At 41.5% G+C, this 19,453-nt stretch overlaps 1 protein-coding gene across 3 annotated transcripts in view; it reads left to right on the top strand.

Annotated features, from left to right (window-relative positions):
- samd12 (sterile alpha motif domain containing 12) overlaps positions 1-19,453 on the top strand; it is a 105,907-nt gene that overhangs the window by 20,479 nt on the left and 65,975 nt on the right. For all 3 annotated transcript variants that reach the window (XM_069692439.1, XM_069692417.1, XM_069692428.1), the window contains exons 2-3: positions 486-694; positions 8,688-8,817. In XM_069692439.1, coding sequence (XP_069548540.1) covers positions 486-694; positions 8,688-8,817 — 339 coding nt within the window. The remainder of the gene's footprint in view (positions 1-485; positions 695-8,687; positions 8,818-19,453) is intronic.

Genomic DNA, 19,453 nt, shown 5'->3' on the forward strand with positions numbered 1-19,453 from the left:
TTAATGACTGACTGCATTAAGTTGTTGTGTGTTATCTGCAAACCGAGACGCAGAGTCAGTGGCTCACCCACCATGTGTCACAATCTGCTGCCATCTAGTGGAGTTTTTGCAGTCTAGCCTTTAATATGGGAGGACTGAGGGGGATTCAACATTTCATTGCTCAGTTTGAAATTTTATCAGCTAAGTTAGTAACATTTAAATCATAAATACCTGAGATATTAAAAAAAATGTATATGTGATATTATGAAGCAATCTATATATTATTATTTTGCACAGCAAACATTTGGAAAGTATTTATGATTAAGCACATCTAAAAAGTACAACTTTACTAGGCTTCATACTGTAACCTAAGGTATTACAGCTTAATGCATTTTTTAGTACAGTACTTTTGGGAACAGAAAACCGCACACATACTTCATACTAATTCAATCTTTCTTTCAGAAAATTTCAGAAAATACATTTGATTTATCTTTGCCTTCTGACAGCTGTTCACTGCAACCTGAGCCAGAATGGCATCGACCACCAGATGTGCCCGGAGGATCTGACGTCGCAGCTGGAGGAAGAGGAGGAGTCGGCGGAGGCGGGGACCGTGCTGCTGGACGATGACAGCCCAAGCTACCAGGACATCAGCCCGCCCATGTACCAGCGCCGCTCCCCGCCGCATCGCTCCGTCTCAGAGTCTGAGCTGAGCCGGGTAAGAGATGGTGCAAAAACACCTGCGCAGCAAAAGTGCTCTCTTAAAATTTCCGGCGTACATGATACAACTTGTGAAAACTATAGATGACAAATCAGCTGTATTGGAAAAAATGTCTGTCTAAAACTTTTCAACAATAATTTTAATGGCATAATTATTATTTTCAGAAAAAATGATGTAACCTTGGTGAAAATGTGTCTTCGATCATTGATCTGTCCCAGTGGCTTGCGTTGCTCTCTGCCACACTGTCTTTTATGGTGCTGCCACTCAGGGGCGCCAAAGTCTGTAACTTTCCAACTCTATACATGGTAAATGTGTGAGGAGACTGGATGAAGACATTAAGACAGCAGGTTGTTACATTTAATGGTTTTCAGCAAGTGAGCTTTTAATTTAAATTGTCAGTTGTTCATTATGCATTACAACACTAATGATCATTTGTCACTGTTTCCACTGTAGCCTCTGTCTTCAGCTTAAATCAGGGAAATTCAACATTCAATGTTGAATATTCAACATTTATGCTTTTGAAAAATCAGCACCCCGGGGCATCAGGCAATGCAGTAAAAAACACCCCCCAAAAAAACTGGAGATGAGATGCATTTTTATATTACTTCCCAGTTTCAGTCTGAAATTACAGTAAAACAAATAAACAAGATTTCTTTAGGCATTTTAAGTTCTTGATTTTTTTGTTGTTGCTCATTTGCTAGATTCTTTTTTTTTCTGCCGCTTGGGGGCAGCAGAGGAGGCGTAAACAAATACTGATGTACTTTTGAGGTGATAATGAAGTTGTTATGCAGGTAAACACAACCGACATCCAGCGGGCATAAAGCAACATGGGTATTACTTTGAAGTTGTGTTTGTTACAAAAAAAAAAAAAAAAAAATCACATTCTTTTAAAGTTGTGTTTCACCCTCTGCCCTGAGATAAATATCTGGCTCCTCAGTTGCCAAACGCTCCCCTATGTTTACCTGCCCTTCACCAACTTTGTTTGGTCTTTGATGCTGGGCAGAAAAACACTTAAGTCTGAACCAAAACTGTAAAAAAACAAAAAACAAAGTTTTGAGTTGAAAAACGGTAAACTGAGATCCTCAGATAAAAAAAATAAAAAAAAAAGAAGATATTTACCAATACTTTTGGTTATGACCTGTCTGGCGTGTTACCTGCCTCTCAGCTGCGATGGGCTCCACAATAGCTAACGGTGATGTTAACTGCTTTTGTATTTGTCCAAAATAGAATATAAATATAACCTAAAATGAAGCCCCCCCCTTGTTTTACTGACTAAACCAGGATGCTGAAAATGGACCCCCCAAAAAAAGGAGAAACTCATGTGACGTGCCTGCTGGCGCTGTGGTACTTTGGATGCTTATAAAACACCCTTATGTAGTGCCAAATTGATTGTATTCAGGGTCAAGTTACAGTACGCGTGCAAAAACGTCCTCGTGCCCGTCACGCAAAACGAATCAGTCACCCACTTAAATAAAATAATCCCAGACGTTCACCTCTACCTCTTAAGTACAAACAACAACTTTAACATGGAACAAACAAGAAGAGACACGATGTTGTTTCGAGCTGTGTTTCAAGTCTTTCTCGGTGTTCCTGATAATAGATCAAAGGACCCATCGTGAGCAGTGCAGAATAATCTCTCTCTTCCTCTCCAGAAATAGACCGCGGTCGGGACAGTGGGAGGAGAGATCGGAGTGATCGCTGCACGCGCACGCGCACGCGCTCGCACTCGCATTCATATTCTCCTTTCACTGTGTAAAATCTGTGGTAATCAGCTGTCAGTCAAAGCAAGTGGAAGTACTCTGAGTCAGAAACAGTCCTCTGTGTAAACCCTGGATGAGCCTTTGAAATAGCAGACAGACAGCCAGGCCTGGGTTCAATTAGCACACACACACACACACACACACTCATACAGTACACAACACACGCACACACAGCACCACCACCACCACCACACAGGAAGAGAGAGAGAGCGGAGATGCTCTTTTCTGTCTTGATTCTTCTCCAACTGCAAGGTAACGTGGTGATGCTGCACAGTGTTGTAATATTGTAACTTTATACCAGAGCATTATTTTCATTTGAAGTAGCAATAAGTCTAAACAAGTGAGAGCGGGAGGAAGCTCCGTATCAGATGAAATAATTTGTGCCATGTGTCTGCGTTGGATTTAAAATCCATATTTGCAGAGAGAAATTCAATAGATCAAGTGCCTAAAGACTTCAATTATACAGAAACAACGCAGCCACGGGCCAGATCATATTTATTAATACTTTATTAACACAGGATCTGAGTTTAATTAAGTGTCAACATTAGACATGTTATCTTCAGTTAAAGTCACAGTGACATCCAGCATCTGAAGCTTCCGTTTTGAAATACATTTTCAATCAAATTCTTGGCTATGAAGTAATTACATCTCTGTAAAATAACAACGGTCATACAGATTAAGTTTAAACTGAGCATTTATGCTAATGTCAGTACAATACTGAGTTTGATATCTTGCTTTGAGAAGTATATACTTACTATCAATAAATACAGCTGAAAACTTGTAAATTTTTCATATAAATCAGGAGCTATGGGATCAGACCTTAAGTAAAGAAGACTATGCCTGGTGTTGGTACTTGTAAGTTTTCAATACTCAACACTACAGACTCATTTCAGATGACACCAAAGAAATATTCAGATTCGAGACTCATCAGCTTTGCTGGTGGGAAAACTCTGGATTACTGACAGAGACAAAGATGGTTGTGAATTAGAAAAAAATCAAAGACATGAAAGGTCATTCATCTTCTTTTCAGGTGGAGTATAAGTACCTATTTGAATTATCCCTCAATTAGTGCAGAATAAGTGTGAAGACATTATAAATCCAGACCTTTGTGCGTATCTGTGGGAAGGCAGACGGCAGGTCATTTCAGTTCATCACATCAGCGGCATTAATTTTTCAAATATTGGATTAAAGCTGAATCATGCACCTGCCTGGGTTTGTAATTGAGTCAAGGCTTAGCCATAGATTGAACATGAAGCATAAAACAGCCATTTAGACTCAGTGGATGGCTATAACATCCATAGCAAATCACCTCATCTCAGTCGTAATCAATATCAAGCCCAAGGTGAATATATCTTGTTTGGTGTTAACACACCCTGCGATGCTTTATGGACCCTGCCGAATCCCAAGGTCAGGGACTGTGAAGGGGTCTTGTGTACTTTCTTTGATGTGTCTGAGTAAAGTTGGCATTGCCTGTAAATCCAATTTCAAGCAGTGGCTCCTTATGAAGGCTTATTAATTTATCCAGCATAGCGTGTTATTCTGTTGGCCGTCCACAGCTCTCTGGACTCCTCTCTACCCTGTTCTGACACACACACACACACACACACACACACACACACACACACACACACACACACACACACACACACACACACACACACACACACACACACACACACACACACACACACACACACACACAGACATATCACGGTCTCATCCCCATTCCTGTATGTAACAGATTAATTAATAGAGGGAATTTTCATCTCCTGCCAGCCCTGGCCGAGAGAAATAGAGCGCGGCAGAGAGAAAGGAAAGCGAGGGAGAGCATGCCAGAGCTGTTAATTAGCTGTGCAGTGTAGATAGGGCAGATGACACTGGGCTCCGTGTCTCCAACAGCCATTCACTCAGTCAACATGACATTAATGGCAGCTGCCCTCCCTGCTCCTCTTAGCGCTTTTCTGTACTCGCTCCAAACGCGGTCGCAGTGCTCGGCTGTGCCACTAGAGGGTAGTGTGTAACAGTCCATCTCGCTGGTGTGGAGTTCAACATGCAGGAGGAGCTTCACTCTCTAATGCAACCTTGCAGTTTCTTTCAGTAATTGACAGAGTAAACGGGATCAGGACATAAACTTGCAGCACTTTAAATTTCCATACTGACAAGTCAGATCTAAAATGGTAAAGTCCAAGATATACTGTGGTAAGATTGAACTTTAACGCACTGTGTTTTGCTTTTATGAGCACTATTCACTCAGCTGTTAGTTTATTAGTAAGCATACTAAAACTCGAGTCCTACAATAAATAGTTTAGTTAAAACGGTTTAATAAAAGGTCTTGATGCAACTCTGATGACTTTTAAGGATTTGTTTTGTTGTACTGTTAATTGTTTTCCTCGCATGTAATGTTGTTTCTGTTATAACAGTGTCGGAAAAAAGATTAATAGAAGCACCCATCAGTGTAATACAAGGCACTTACTGCTGCCTTAGAAAGGAAATGGATTTGATTTTGCATCATGTATACAGGAACTGAGCTCACCAATTATTTCTTGTCTACTTTTCAGTATTTTTCTTAACCGGATAGGACAAAGAAAGTGGAATTGTATTGTTTTGAATGCAGCTTTGTTTCATCAAACAAACCGCGCGGCTCCTAATGAAGGCTATGAGACAGCTGTAATGGTTCTGAACAAAAGCAGCGTCTCTTCAGCTGTCAAAGAGCTGTTGAATATTTGTTTTGGGCCCGAACGCATTTTGCTCAATAAATGAACTCTGCCCACACTTTTTTTTTTTTTTTTTCGTCTGGAGAAATATCCACGGCTGAGGTTCAATTTGAGTTATTTCTAGGAAGAAAACAAAAACTTATGAAATCTAGTTCCCATGATAAGCTCCTTGTGGTCGATTTAACACCGAAGTGAGTCATTTTTTGACAAAACGAGCGTCCTTATATGAGATAATTGCTGCTGTAGTTAACAGTTTTAATTGAGTGAAAAGCCATTTGACCGGCAATCAGCCTAACGATCTCGAAGCCAAAATGAAAAACGTGACACAAGGGGCCTGCAGCTCTCCTTAGAAACAATTATTGCTGTACGACACCGTTGCCAAACTCACTCTCTCAGTCGCATGGTGTTTGTCTCTGGAATGCTTTTCACTGCTTTTAATTCCCAGCTCTTTTTTGTATTCCAACACTGTCCGCACAAAGGGGCCATGTGATTGCCTCTTGATTAATTTAGCCGAGTACTTTCGTATTGGTTCTTTAAATGCTTATCAGTGTTAGCACGATTACATGCTTCATTATGTATGTAATAGTTTTCCACTGTGGTCGTTAATGTGTGGATGTTTCCAAAGTCTCTGGTTCATGTTGGGGTTGTGCGTTTCCCCCCAGAAGCTTCGTTCCTTGTCTTTTAATTTTTGAGGTTGTCTTTATTCTGTTACTAAGGTAACGTGAAGAATATTGGGAGCTGTACTCAGCTCTCGGATATAAATTAAAGCCAAGGAGAGCGCACGTTGGCACAGATGGCTATTGGACAGTTTGTGTGCGCATGATTGTGTGTATATACTGTATATATATATGGCATTTATGTACTTTTCTGCCAGTGCAGATGTGCTTGTGTGTTTGGGCTGCACATGTGGATATATGTAGGGGTGCGTGTGCACGTGCTCCCAGATGTATTCCACTTAGAAATAAAGCATGCTTCTCCTCTCACCCCGCCACTGTCACTCAAATCCCTAATTGGCCCGGAGTTCCTTGAATGCGGCTCTTTGAGCACGATTGCGTCCCTGTTTTCTTCTCTGTGCTGTTTTCTCCCGGCCCTTTGGCTCTGCTGGCTGCCAGGCGGGCAGAAAGGCACCGGCTCACCTATTGTACCAGCCCCGGGAACACAGCTATGGGCTAAATCAGTGCAGAATGTAAAACACAGATGGTCATTGACTCACAAATGGGTTCATGGAAAATGAGTCTCCCGTGTCAAACTCTGCTGAGTCCACTACGGAGTATCAGCTTTTTTTTTTTGTATTGCTCTGCCTCATCTGTCAGTCCAGCCATCCTTTGCACTCCCAGCCTCATTTCCTTTTACCTTCTGCTGGTTCTCTTCTCGTAAACTCTCCTCTCGCTTGCTTTCAACATACCTTTTCCTCTCCATCCCTTCTTTCTTTCTCCATCCTGGACTCCCTCTCTCTTTTGTCGCCTCAGGCTCCAAGTTGAGGTTAATTATCAATGAGTTGAGCTGTGTTTAATGGTTAATGTGGTTTCTTCCTGTGATACCACTCCCCCACCTCCTCCCTGCAGATTCAACATCCATCCATGCACTCTGCCAAGCCATCGCATTAAGAGAGGTGGCCTCGCCTACATGCCTACCTGCTTGCTTTGGCTGTCTGTCATTTTTTCCTAGCTGCAGGGGATTCACACCATATGCCCAAACCAGCATGTGCATCTTCCCCATTTCTCTTTCTCTCAAGGAGGCTAGATATAGAGTGAGTGGGAAGGAGAGAGTGAAGTTGTACTGCTTAATAAGAAAGAGGTGAGAGAGCGGGGTGGTGGGAGAAATGAGAGCTACAATATGTGGGGAGAAGAAGTGCGAAAGACAATGTGATAGATGTGACGGGGACTGTGCGAGATGGAATACGGGGGAGAGATGAAACATGATGGAAGGAGCGAGAAGGCAAAGCAGAGGAAATGCTGCCAGTACCTGTTATTATATTTTCTCTCTGGGTGGAGGAGGAGAGGGTCTTCCATTGCTATGCCACACCACACGGCAGCCAGAAAGCAAGCCGAAGTGGAGGGGAGTGGATGTGAAATTTTAATCACCTCTCTGTGTTTGTAATTTTAGTAGCCCCTCAATCAAACTCATAAGTATTGGCAGCATTTTCAAGAGCGATCTTTTGGCTGGCTACTGGATTGTCTGCTGGTGAAGTATTCAAATGACTGGGGTATTTTCAAACACAGTACAATGCAATAGAAATATGGGCATAAACATGCGTGTTTGCATGTGCTGTGGCATGCATTTTCATATAAGCTTTATGACTTTTGTGCTGTTAAATTACAGCTTCTAACCACATGAATGCAGTTTCTGGCCACTAGTGGTGCTGTAGAGCAATATTCTGTGAGCAGCTTGCCTTTGTAGGGTTTGCACAGAGCAGTACTACTGTAGACATTTGGTGGTGTTTTATTGATTTCTGTAGGGTGCTCTATTACGTTAGCCCAGATTTACTGTACTAGTCTCAACAAGTTTTGGTTGTATTGCTATATTGGTTCATTTATGAAGCCCAGGGATTGAAAATGATTTCCTGTTGTGCCGTCACGAGTTTGACATTTGTGGTTTTGCGTGAACTGTCTCAACAACTATTGGATTTCATGAGATTCATTTAATCATTTTAATAAAATATTGCATAGCTGCAGACTCTAGTTGTGCACTAGTTGGAAGAAAAAACAAATTTGGTGGTAGTAATGAGCTGAAAGAAGAAAGGAAACCTACTGATACAGGTTTGAAAACACAAAAATAAGCTAAAATGGCTCCTTTAGGGATATTTTCAATGCAAATTAGGGAGAATTATTCATAAATAATGTTTTCCATTGTGCTATGATGCTACGCATATGTGTTGTGGATTTTAAGTACAAATTTGTTACTAAAGTCAGAATCTGTCCAAATTTAATTGTCCTTTTTTTTTTTTTTTTTTTTTTTTTTTTTTTTATCATTCAGAGCATAATCTTAGGTCAACACTGTTTGTCTGTTTATCACCATTTGTCGGACACGGCTACTTACAGTCAGTTTGAGCAATTGCATTGTAACCAACTAATTGGGCTGTACAACGTGAACACAAAGGAAACATGTGTTTAGGTCATGCATAACAAATAACATTAATACAGTCATGCAAAACAGTGTTCACCCAGCTGATTGTACAATTGACTTTTCATTGACTTTCCTGGATTTATGTCTCTTCTTCTTACTTTAAAAGCTGAATACTTCATTGATCCTTAAGGTCACACAGCAGCCACTTAATGTTACGTGATAAAATCAGGGCGAGGGTCAGGTCATGTAAAGGTGACATGACTGCAGCATGACCAATCAATGGAGAACCATGATACTAGAACAGCGTTTTATTTGCAGTTTATAAATGACTGCGGCCAAAATGTGGTAGTACACACAATGAAATCATATTTCACTAATTCATGTAAATGGTGACACATTGCTGCAAAAAAAAAAATGGTTTCTAATTTATTTTGTCCGTCTCTCATGCAGCCAGGATATGTGAAGCTGTCCAAGCCAGTGGCCCTGTGGACCCAACAGGACGTGTGCAAGTGGCTGAAGAAGCACTGTCCCAATCAACACCAGATCTACAGCGACTCCTTCAAACAGCACGACATCACAGGTACTTTCTGGCACCAGCACAGTGGTAGTCATGGAAGTTGGTCATCATGGAAACGGCATGGGCTCTGTACTCTAGCTGTCTCTGCAGGTGTTTGGTTGATACTGACAGTTACACTTTTTTTCTCATCAGGATTTGGTTATTTCTCATCTTTCAGATGCAGTATTTTGCAGTAATTTGCTTTGCCGAACTTTGTGTAGTCAGTTTAGTAGAATTCAAAGCGGTGGCCAGGTCAGTGTTGGATAGTAGTATTATTTTGGTAACATTTGTAATGGATTGCAATGTCGATATGAGTAATTACATTACAGCTAATACTTCAAGTGAGGCTCTGTTACGTTGACATTTGGTGATCGGATTGTTCACCGTCACTCTCGGTTGGTATTACTCTACTGCAGGATACGGTTGAGGTGAAGGGTAGGTCGTACAAAAGAGAAGAAATGTAACTCCATGTATTTGCAGTGTTGTCTTATTCGAATGTTGTATGTTCTTGTTGGATGTTACAAATGTTAGCCGCTGGTACATGACCATTCAGGGTTCAACTCTTCTTAAAGTTTGAGGATGCGTAACCATATTTCTGAGGTCAGGACTTCTAGACAGCTGCTGTATGTGCAGTCACACAGGCAAAGCTAGCTGAAGAATAGTCTGTAAAATGTAGGGCTGCCTTGTCAAACTGCGATGCCTTGTTTTTCTTGTGTTTGAATGAGTTAAATATAAAAGATGCAACATAGAGGGCGGCACGGTGGTGCAGTGGTTAGCACTGTCGCCTCACAGCAAAAAGGTTCAGGGTTCGAATCCGGTCCTGGGCCTTTCTGTGCGGAGTTTGCATGTTCTCCCTGTGCTTGCGTGGGTTCTCTCCGGGTTCTCCGGCTTCCTCCCATCATCCAAAAACATGCACTTCAGGTCAGGTTACCTGGCGCCGCGGTCGTGGCAGCATGCTGCAGCATCTCCCCCCTGAAAGCCCCCCTGCTGTAGTGATAGATGTGCATGATTTCTGGAGTTGTTTAATTGCAACTTGGACAGCCTGGTGGTGAGTGATAAGAGGAAAGGTAGAGGGAATAGAGCACACTTCTCCTGAGTCATTAGTAAATGTAATGCAAAGACTGGCGGTGACAATCAACGCAATATATACCAGAAAATCAGAACGTTAGCTTTGCATTTCTATCGAAAACACAATGAATGACTGTAAATCAACTGTAAAACCTGAGACACCCTTCGGGCCTCGTTTCTCAAGTCTCTTCTGGATGAATCCAGATCTCATTCATAACATTCCAGGTGCATTGTTCACCCACTGTCTGCCACCTGCAGCTCCGCCACCCGGCCTACCCGTCTGTCCATCCCTCCCTTCCCACTGTCAGTGTTACCACTGACAACAGTTGCCGCGTCAATCATTCCCCTAACGAGGCTCCTCAAGGTCACACCGTCGCTAACGACACTCCAGCCCGCATAGCAACAGACGACCGCTAATTGCCATGCACTCTACCTCTCAGAGCACGACTGATCACATTAATATGTTTATTTGTTGCTGTTGAGGACCTTCTCGTCTCAGCGACTGGCTGGCACGATAAATCGCTTGGCGGTCATGATGCGTGGTGTAATGACTCACGCTCCCGTTTTACCCTTTGATGCATTCTGGCTGTTATACGCCTGCATGGAGGGATTTTTAGATTTAGTATTGTCTGTTTAATGGTCTGAAAATATGAATCTTGCTGCTTCGCACTTCAAGTTGCACATACATCTCGTCACCAGCATGGAGGTCCAAGAGATAACCCACAGTTCATTGCATGCTCGCTGTACCGCTGCAACATTTTGGATCCATCACCAAAAAGAGGAATTTTAGGATATTTTATTTTTTCATTTCTTTTCATTCAAGATACAAGCAGCGTATTGTGCATTGACGAAGCGCATGTGAAACAGAAGTCGTCATTTTCTTGACCAGTTATTGATTATGGCGTTGCATGCAATAATAAATACATTCTGATGAAATACACAACACAAACACAAAGAGGCTACCACTGAAAACAGTCCCCTTATTGCATACATGCAGTCATTGCATAAAAAGAGAAATCATGTCGAGTGCTAACAGCACTCGACATGATTTCTCTAGTCACTCATTTCGTTGAAATTTCTCCTGAGGTCCATATCTAAATACAGAAAATTAATCTAACTTTAAGATGAAATGCCTCAGTGTTCCTGACAAGCCAAATGCATTCAGTTAGAGTCTGTAAATAAATTATATATCCTCTTATTCGTCTTTCCTTGATAAAAAAAAAACACATTCGAATTTAGCTTCCTAATGATGTGTTAACGTAACGACCTGTGTTTGTTATTAAGCTGTAATTATTTTTACAGGATCATACCAGTGAGGAAAGGGTTAACCAAACATGTATCCACACTCGTGCACATACAGTATACACAAACACACACATGCTTTTCTGCTTGCTACAATTAGGAGATAATGACATGCGCCAAACCTGCAACTAATTCAGTTTGTCTTCACATCGAGCATTAATTAACAGAACCCAATTAAAACAGGCCGAGCCACACCAATTGGGCTCACAAGGCAATTTGCATTCCAATCAATCTTTGAAATATTATGCATATTATTTTTTCTGTTCCTATGCCCTATTAGAATAAACAAGAGGGAAACAAATGATGGGATATTGTTGTGGAAAACAATCATGCGTAGACAAACAAACAGTGAGTATGAATACATTTATGAAACTATCTATTTGTTCAGTGTTCTCAGCTTCTCAGACACTAACTATGACCCTTGAAAATCAGAAACATGTGCCAGTGTGTGTGTGTGTGTGTGTGTGTGTGTGTGTGTGTGTGTGTGTGTGTGTGTGTGTGTGTGTGTGTGTGTGTGTGTGTGTGTGTGTGTGTGTGTGTGTGTGTGTGTGTGTGTGTGTGCATGGATAGGTCTAACTTTTGGTTTCTTAGCACTGGCTCCTCAAAAACCGTAGCATTTTTTGACTATTTTCTGTCCAATTCATCCATAACAGAATACTCAACCCTCTTTTCGGCTGCCAGCGGTACTCAATCTCACTTGTCTTGGCGATGTAGTCATCCCTTCATAAAGTAACAAATCAATGAACGGTCTCTATTTCAGATCATAATTCAAAGAGGCATTTGTGTCCTCCCTCTTTAGACATAAAACAGCAGCGAGGGAAATGCATTTTACTGCATATCAGGGCTGGTGCAACATTTTAACGTTGAATGACTTCAGTATGCAGCAGCTGCCTCCCTGCTAGGCTCCTGTAACCTCTGCCAAAGAAATCAATGTTTCCCATCCTCCCTCCAGCCTCGGCTGCCAAGGAACCCTTTCCCTTTCTCAATCTTCACCTCCCACCCCCAACATAGACGCCAGCGAATTTGACTTTAACACCCAGCTGCCATTAAAAATGCATTAAAGCATATTAAGGCATAATTAGATATTAGTCCCTAATCCGTTGTAATTACAAAGACAAAGCTCTTTTGGTTGAGAGAATAGCTTGGCACGATTAATGCGTTAAACACACAGTTTCCGAAACCTTAGATGTAATCAGCATAAAAGGTGTGGTGATGCAGGTAATCAAAAGCAAGAGGGTGGAGGAGGAGAAAAGGGTCAGTCACTATTAAGTTATATTCTCTTTCGAAAAGGACCGTTGCATCACAATGTGGAAAGCTGGAGCCTCTTTATGGGCAAACAACGACTGAATTACATGCAGCTGCAGAGGCTGGCTGCACAGGCGGGTTTACAAACTTTTGAATGGAGAGTCAAAATGCAGTTTTAAAGACGGAGCTGCATTTGTGAAATACTGTTAAAACTCATATTTAAAGTCTTGATTCATGGCATAACGTGTTTCATATATATATATATTATATATTCATTATTCAGCGAAATGAATGCCAAATAAACAGCTTTAAATATTACAATATCATATCAAGAAACAGCTGCTATTTATACAGGCATATAGCTTTGGACAGATTATGATACAGAAGGCATCCGGAAACAGACATTTTTCGTCCTCCCTCGTGAGAAAGACTGAAAGTGCTGAAAGTGACGAGTCGCGATGCAGCCACACTCTGCCGCCCCTGCCTGCCCCTCTGGCTCTGCCTTTGGCTGTCGCCACTCATCCACTTAGTTGAAAATGTTGCAGCTTTCAATCTACAATCTAGAAAAAAAGAAGTAAAACCAGGCTCACAATATCCACTGATGTACGGTGTCGTAAGGCCTCACTCTGAATAATTAATAGCCTGTAATATTCGTGGTTTAATGAAGGGTGGCTGGTATTCAGCAGCTCACACTTTACCACTCCAGTTCTTCTAAAGCCCCCAGCTTGTTGGATGCAGCGTCTCTCCACAGCAGGCCGCGTAGCTCTAGCAGCGATCTCCTCGACCACTGGAAGGTCTCACACTGGGTACAAAATGTATATTTGATGAGCCACAGAAGATGATGAAAGGTAACAAATGCTGTTTTAAAACGGGAGATTCGACACCCAGCAACAGGCCTGAACAGCACTTAAGCAATGAGGCAATGAATTCTGTAGGCATGACAGACTGCTGTCGTAAAAACGCTGCTGTGTAATACAGGAACCGGCATATAGCAAACCAGTCAAAGGGACCAACATGGCTGCACATCAACTCACGAGTCACAAAACGGCTCCACTGGTGGCCATTGTTTTGTGTAATTTCCAAGAGGGACGATTGAACAGCTCGCTGCTGATGAGCTGTTTGGGGGACACGTTGATCCACAGACAGAAGGAATCATGGTTAATGATGCTATTAGCAAGGTGATTATAAAGCCGTGTGCAATATAATATTAATTACTGTTCTGCCAATTGCATGTTTTGGAAATGTCGTCCTTGCTTCTCCATATGGAGAGTTTGGAAATTAATCTTCAGGGACTGTAAATGATATGCTACAGAGCAGTTACATAAAGAAGGATGCTCATTATATATTATACGTCAATAGTGCTCATGTTAATAATGAACACCTACAAATTGTCCTTCTTTGTAATCATATAAAGGAAAAGGAAAGAGAACAAAAGAGAAAAATGGACCCCCGATATTTAAGTCATTACATCTCGTGTGCCCCGGAGGTAATGATCATTACAAAGAAAATGACAGCTTCCGTCAAAGACAACTTAACTCATTGTCACTATGTGCTCATGTGATTACAGTCTCAAGCACAGTCATCTTCTCACGGGTTTTTCGTGTGTCCGCCCAGTCTTTCACTTGTATGATTTAGCAGTGGCACTTTAGCAAAGAGAGGCTGAGCTGAGACCAGGCAGTATCTCAGTGAAGCCCTGTGGGCTGTGCGTGGTTTACTTTGGGATTTTTGCTGTTTTAACTCTGGTGCTGTTGCTGATTGTGACCACGTGGATCAACCTTGATGTATAATTCAAAACATACCAGAACAGGAAATGATTAGCTACATGACAATTACCTGTTGCCAAATTGCATTCAGTGCTCTTGCATACTTCTTAGTTATAATTAGGGCTGTGCAATGTGATTAGAATGAATGCAAGTCTAAGTAAATAATTAAAATTATATGGGCATTTAGCAGGTTGAGGTTGGGAGGGTCCAACAAACTATACTACTCAGTTTCATTACGGGAATTGTTGGACTTGGGGTTTTAGAGCTCGACACTTACCTAGAATAAAAGTTAAAGGGCTCTTAAGAGGTCTAAAGCGCATGCTGCAAGTGCATTTAAGGTGTGTGCAATTCACTTTAGCTGGTTTACCGACAGATAATCTGAGCGCAAAGTAAAGTGCATGGTTCAATTGGGTTGTACTTAATCTTAATCTCCTAATTAATCAGAGCTGTGTTTTTGGCGTAACATGAAATAAACTATTCAGACTGTCATCTTCCCCTTAAATGTCCGGTGCACCTTGGTGCATTGATATTAGAACAAACATATTGGAAAGAAAGAATGCTTCTTTGGGAACCAATCTGCTCCTGTGCAGATTGATGTAGACAAAAAAAATCATTCACATTGCTCTTTTTGTTGTTGTTGTTTTTGTAAAAGGCACAGTGTACACGCATTGTGCACTTCCATATGAAAGTGCATACTACTCTGCTAATACGGTCTTAAAATAATACTGTGCCATTGACAGAACATCATGTTTTTGTTGGTCAATCACTTCCTGCTCCCTCTGGATAGTAACTTTCCGACAATGCTCCTGACCACACCTCCTTTTAAGAAACACACACACCAATGAGCACACACATGGGCACAGGCACAATTGATATTTAAACACTATGGGCACTGGCCGGGAAAATGACAACTGCGATGGCCCTAAACTAACGAAGACACTTGCATTGCACTTGCTGCTCTTTAGCACTGGATGGAAGATACTGTATCACTTGTATTGATTTTAACCATTCTTATTTCATTTGTTTAATGTTCCTTTGTTTTTAAGTCATTCTTAAATACATGTTCCATTCTTAAAAAGGGAAATTAGCAAATGTATGAAAAATGTAGGATTTTGCATCATGACAAATCCTAGTTAATTTGATATTCAACAAATGTAGTGATAGTGCAGTAAAGGAAATAAAAATGCAGTATAGAAAGCTATCAATCGAAGGCACAGGGAAAAATTTAAAATATATCTTGATAGCACTTCAATATAATTCTGCAGAAGACTGATAAAAGATAATATTGACTTATCAACAACCCTCAAGCACCAAGAGCCTCCTGAATTCAAAGCTTACTATATATGAAGGTCAAGGCAGGCTGCACCTGACTCATCATAGAGTCTGTGGCCCGCAAGTGTGTCCATTAAATTGTTATAATCTCCTTCTCCTCCTGTTATATGTGCAAAATCACAACCAGTGGTCCTTCTGTAATGACCATGAAAAAAAAACAAAAAAACAGCTGGGTAGCTCCACAGCAACAGTGATTTCAGTAATCTCCACTGTATCCACAGCGTCGGAGTCCCAGTGAGCTGTCTGCGGGATGTTAGCTGTGGCTACCCAACAGAGATGCAGTATAATGATCAGCAAACTGAAATAGATCAGTAGCGGTGAAATCAGCGTGAGGCTACTGCTGCTGTGACAAGTGGAGGTTTGAGGCGGCTTATTATCCGTGTGTAGGTGTGTATTCGTGCGTCTCTCCTTCTCTGGCTGAACGATCCTCATAACTTCGACTCTGAACCCTGCTCTCGCTTGAATCAAAGCCGGGCTTCTTCTCCTACAGTCTGCTATTAGCATTAGCATTGGATCGCAGGTGCCCAGTGGCTGCGGTTAGCCTTTCAGCTCCAGGGTTACAAGCAACTCTACGACTGAGACAATCAGTCACCATTTACTTCAAGGACTTCAAGCTGTGCCACATCACAGTGAATACCAGTGAAGGATATGCACTGAGCTGTTGCAGTTTTGTCATTTGTTTGCTATTTGAATCCAATTCTTGTTATCCTGCTTTTATCCTTGAGGGGGATCCTATTGCATATGGAAGCGAGGGGTATACTCACTCCCCAGCGCTCAACACTTGCATCACTTGTTATGTCTGTGGTTCTGTGCTTGACAGAGTGTAGTGCAGGTTTGGAGAGCAGTTCGCCAGATGCAGCTCAGTGACATTCCTCCCCAGAGGACACGCATACGGGTGCACAGCTGAGCAGGAGATTTGAGAAATATGCGTGACTGGTGTGGAAGATTTACCTGAGGAGAAGCAGTCATAGAAGACATTCTTATACCGTATCTGCAGCCACCGGCACAGCTGCCAAAAAATGTCAGGGCTGAAGAGTACCATTATTAAGGCAGGAGGGGGAGGAGTGTTAATTTGCTGCCTTTGTACTCCTGTCCTTACACGTGGCTGCCCCACACACAGCTGTAATTACCGTGGCGTTTTAGCTCCACCTGCAAAATGAAGTGGACTCCTACAGGATCGGTGTCGGTGTGCGTCTGCGTATGTATATGTGTGTTTGTGTGTGCGTACAGATGCACTTTAAGCTCCCATTCATCAAAGCTGTGGTTGACTGTGCCAGGCTAGCTGCAGATTAATCTGCAGCAGCTCAACACTGCGGCTCACCCACCACTCATTAATCTAATTCCCAGGGACAATGTGTTTGTGTGCACATCAGTGTGTTTCTGTAAAGCATGTGTGTACAACATGTGTCCCCATATTTGTCTGGTGTGTAAAAAAATACATCCAGTTCGATATAGCCGTTCATAAATTTTTTAGTATAGTTGTAATATAACTCTTGTCTAATGAAATAGAGATCCTTGGCTATAAATCAGAGAGCCTGTGGGTGTCACAGGTAACTGCCAGAATCAAAGAAATGGGTGAAGTAGGGAAATATTCAAAAACAGGGAAAGCAAAGCGGCTCATCCGCCTGCAGTTTGCATCCACTAAGCCTCTCACAGAAAGAGAGGGAGAAATTATTTACCTCATTCCAGGAGGGCAGATATGTATGGTAGTGAAGAAGCCGAATGGTGAGATAGGAGAGGAAAAAGAGGGAAGCAAGGAAGGCTTGGCAGAAGGAAGGAGGGCAAAAAAACAGTATATATTATGTTGAGGTGGAAAACAGGCCGGCATGCAGGTTGGTTTGTCTAGTAATTTCCACCCAAAATTGTTTAAAATTTCAAATTAGGCAAAAAAAAATGGTTGGTTCATGATTTTTGAATTTTCAAATAATCATGAAATCATTAAAAAAAAAAATTTAAAAAATCAAAGTTTATCTGACTGTTGTCTTCACTTTACAAATATATTTCCCCTTGTTTTTACTGGCACCTGGTAGTCATGTGTTACTACTGCCAGAAGGTGGCGGTAATGCACCTAAAAGCTTCTTTTCAACCCCCATTTAGGAACAAAAAGAAGACGAACACGCTACTACCAGGTACCAAGCTGAAACTTTTGCCAACATGGAAGTGCTAAAAAAAAAAAACCTGCAGTTCTTTGAATGGCTACTTGAGACTGGCTTCAAAAGTGATTCATTCCCCGTAGACTCCCCATCTTAAAATACCCGACTCCACAACAGAGATAAACCAAAACAATTTTGGTCCCTATAACTAATTTCCCTGTGTGGCCATTGTGTGGCGGGTTGACTTTTTATATAACTCACCCATTAAAATTGTATTAAGGCTTCAAGTTATGCATTATTTAGGACGGGGTTGCTTTGAGTGACAGGTGGATGCCGTCACAGTTGGCTAGATGCTTGCAGATTTTCTTTGGATGATAATCGAATAGTTCCCAGTGAATATCAAATCGAGTTTTTGCTTGAAATGCCCATCCCAAACAACAAAACATAAAACGGTTATCGAAACAAAAAACTTACAAGTATAAAATATGGATAGCATAATACACATAACTCACCCTGTTTAGTCTTAGGTTAGGTTAGGTAGTTACTTTATTAATCCCCGAGGGGACATTTTTTTCTTGGTGAGCGGTTTGATTATTGTTGTAGGAAATTTGTGCTGATTTACATTTTATTTTGCCCAAATTTAAGAAATTAACACTTTTAAGCTTTTCAGTCAAAAGAGAAAATGGGACGAGAAATTAAAAGTGTAAATATTGTCAGAGATGGGACCATAGCTAAAGTTAAAAAAAAAAAAAAAAAGTATCTTTGTTGTACCTTTAAACACAGGCGAGTCATTATACACGTGTTCAGAACTGGATTTGTGCCCCCCCCCCCACACACACACACACACACACACACACACACTGTTAAACAAGATAAGGATGTCAGTGACATAGTGTGAGTGTGTAAAGATTATGTTTTGGGTCAAGAGTTAATGATTTTCTGCCGTGTCGTCTTTTTGCTATCATCTTTATTGTGTTGACCTGCTAAATGAACTGAGGCAGTGCTGTTACATAGTACTGTGAGTGTGTTGACCAAGCAGTAAAACACCCAGCTGGCATAATGTTTGGTTTGTACCACTGACTGCAGGTCTTTCCTCATTGTCGGACATCTACAGCTGATTCACAATTTTTTTTTCTGTCAGACATTCAACTGTTCTTAAAGCTTATCTTCCTCTTGTTTCATTTATTTTCTCTTGACCAATTTCCTCTTGTGTCCTCCTCCTCCTCCTCCTCCTCCTCCTCCTGCTTTTCCTCTTCCTCTCCTTATGGCCATGCTACACTGCACAGCGTATTAATTGTGGTATGAATAATTCCCAACTGAGGCTTGGTGGGATCTCTGAAGCCAATGATTCAGATCTGCAGGGAATGAGAGTAAAAGCTTGGACTCCTTACAGAAGCTGTTCCACCTCGCTGATGCTGCCTCGCTGACCGGAAGGAGTAGCGCGTTGGCATCCACTGCCGAGAACTGGCAGTTTCTTCCGAGTAACCGCAGAGCTTCTTATATTGCAGGCATTCGCAGTATTCCACCTGCCTTACAGGCTTTGTTACAGGATAACAAGTCTGATTTATTCAAATCTCAATGGTAAAGCTTCTAGTGAATTATACATTCACCCAAAATGCTTTTAATGATCAATATCAGCAAAGTTTCATAAACACTAATGTTCTGTCTTGGATCCTGGGGACTCATTGAAAGATCCATAAGCATTCTCAGCATACTTTTTTATTTTGTATTTTAAAGGTTAACTGAAATTTGAATATACTGCCGCTGTGGCCGAGGCATTATGTTTCCGGATCGTCCCTCCGTCCTATGCTTCTGAATACAATATCTCCGCTACACGTCATCTTCATCTTCGACACA

Source organism: Brachyistius frenatus, unplaced genomic scaffold (genome assembly GCF_029030835.1).
Source record: "Brachyistius frenatus isolate BFR_SWC_R1_liver_20210118 unplaced genomic scaffold, ASM2903083v1 Contig_2, whole genome shotgun sequence".
NCBI lineage: Eukaryota > Metazoa > Chordata > Actinopteri > Embiotocidae > Brachyistius > Brachyistius frenatus.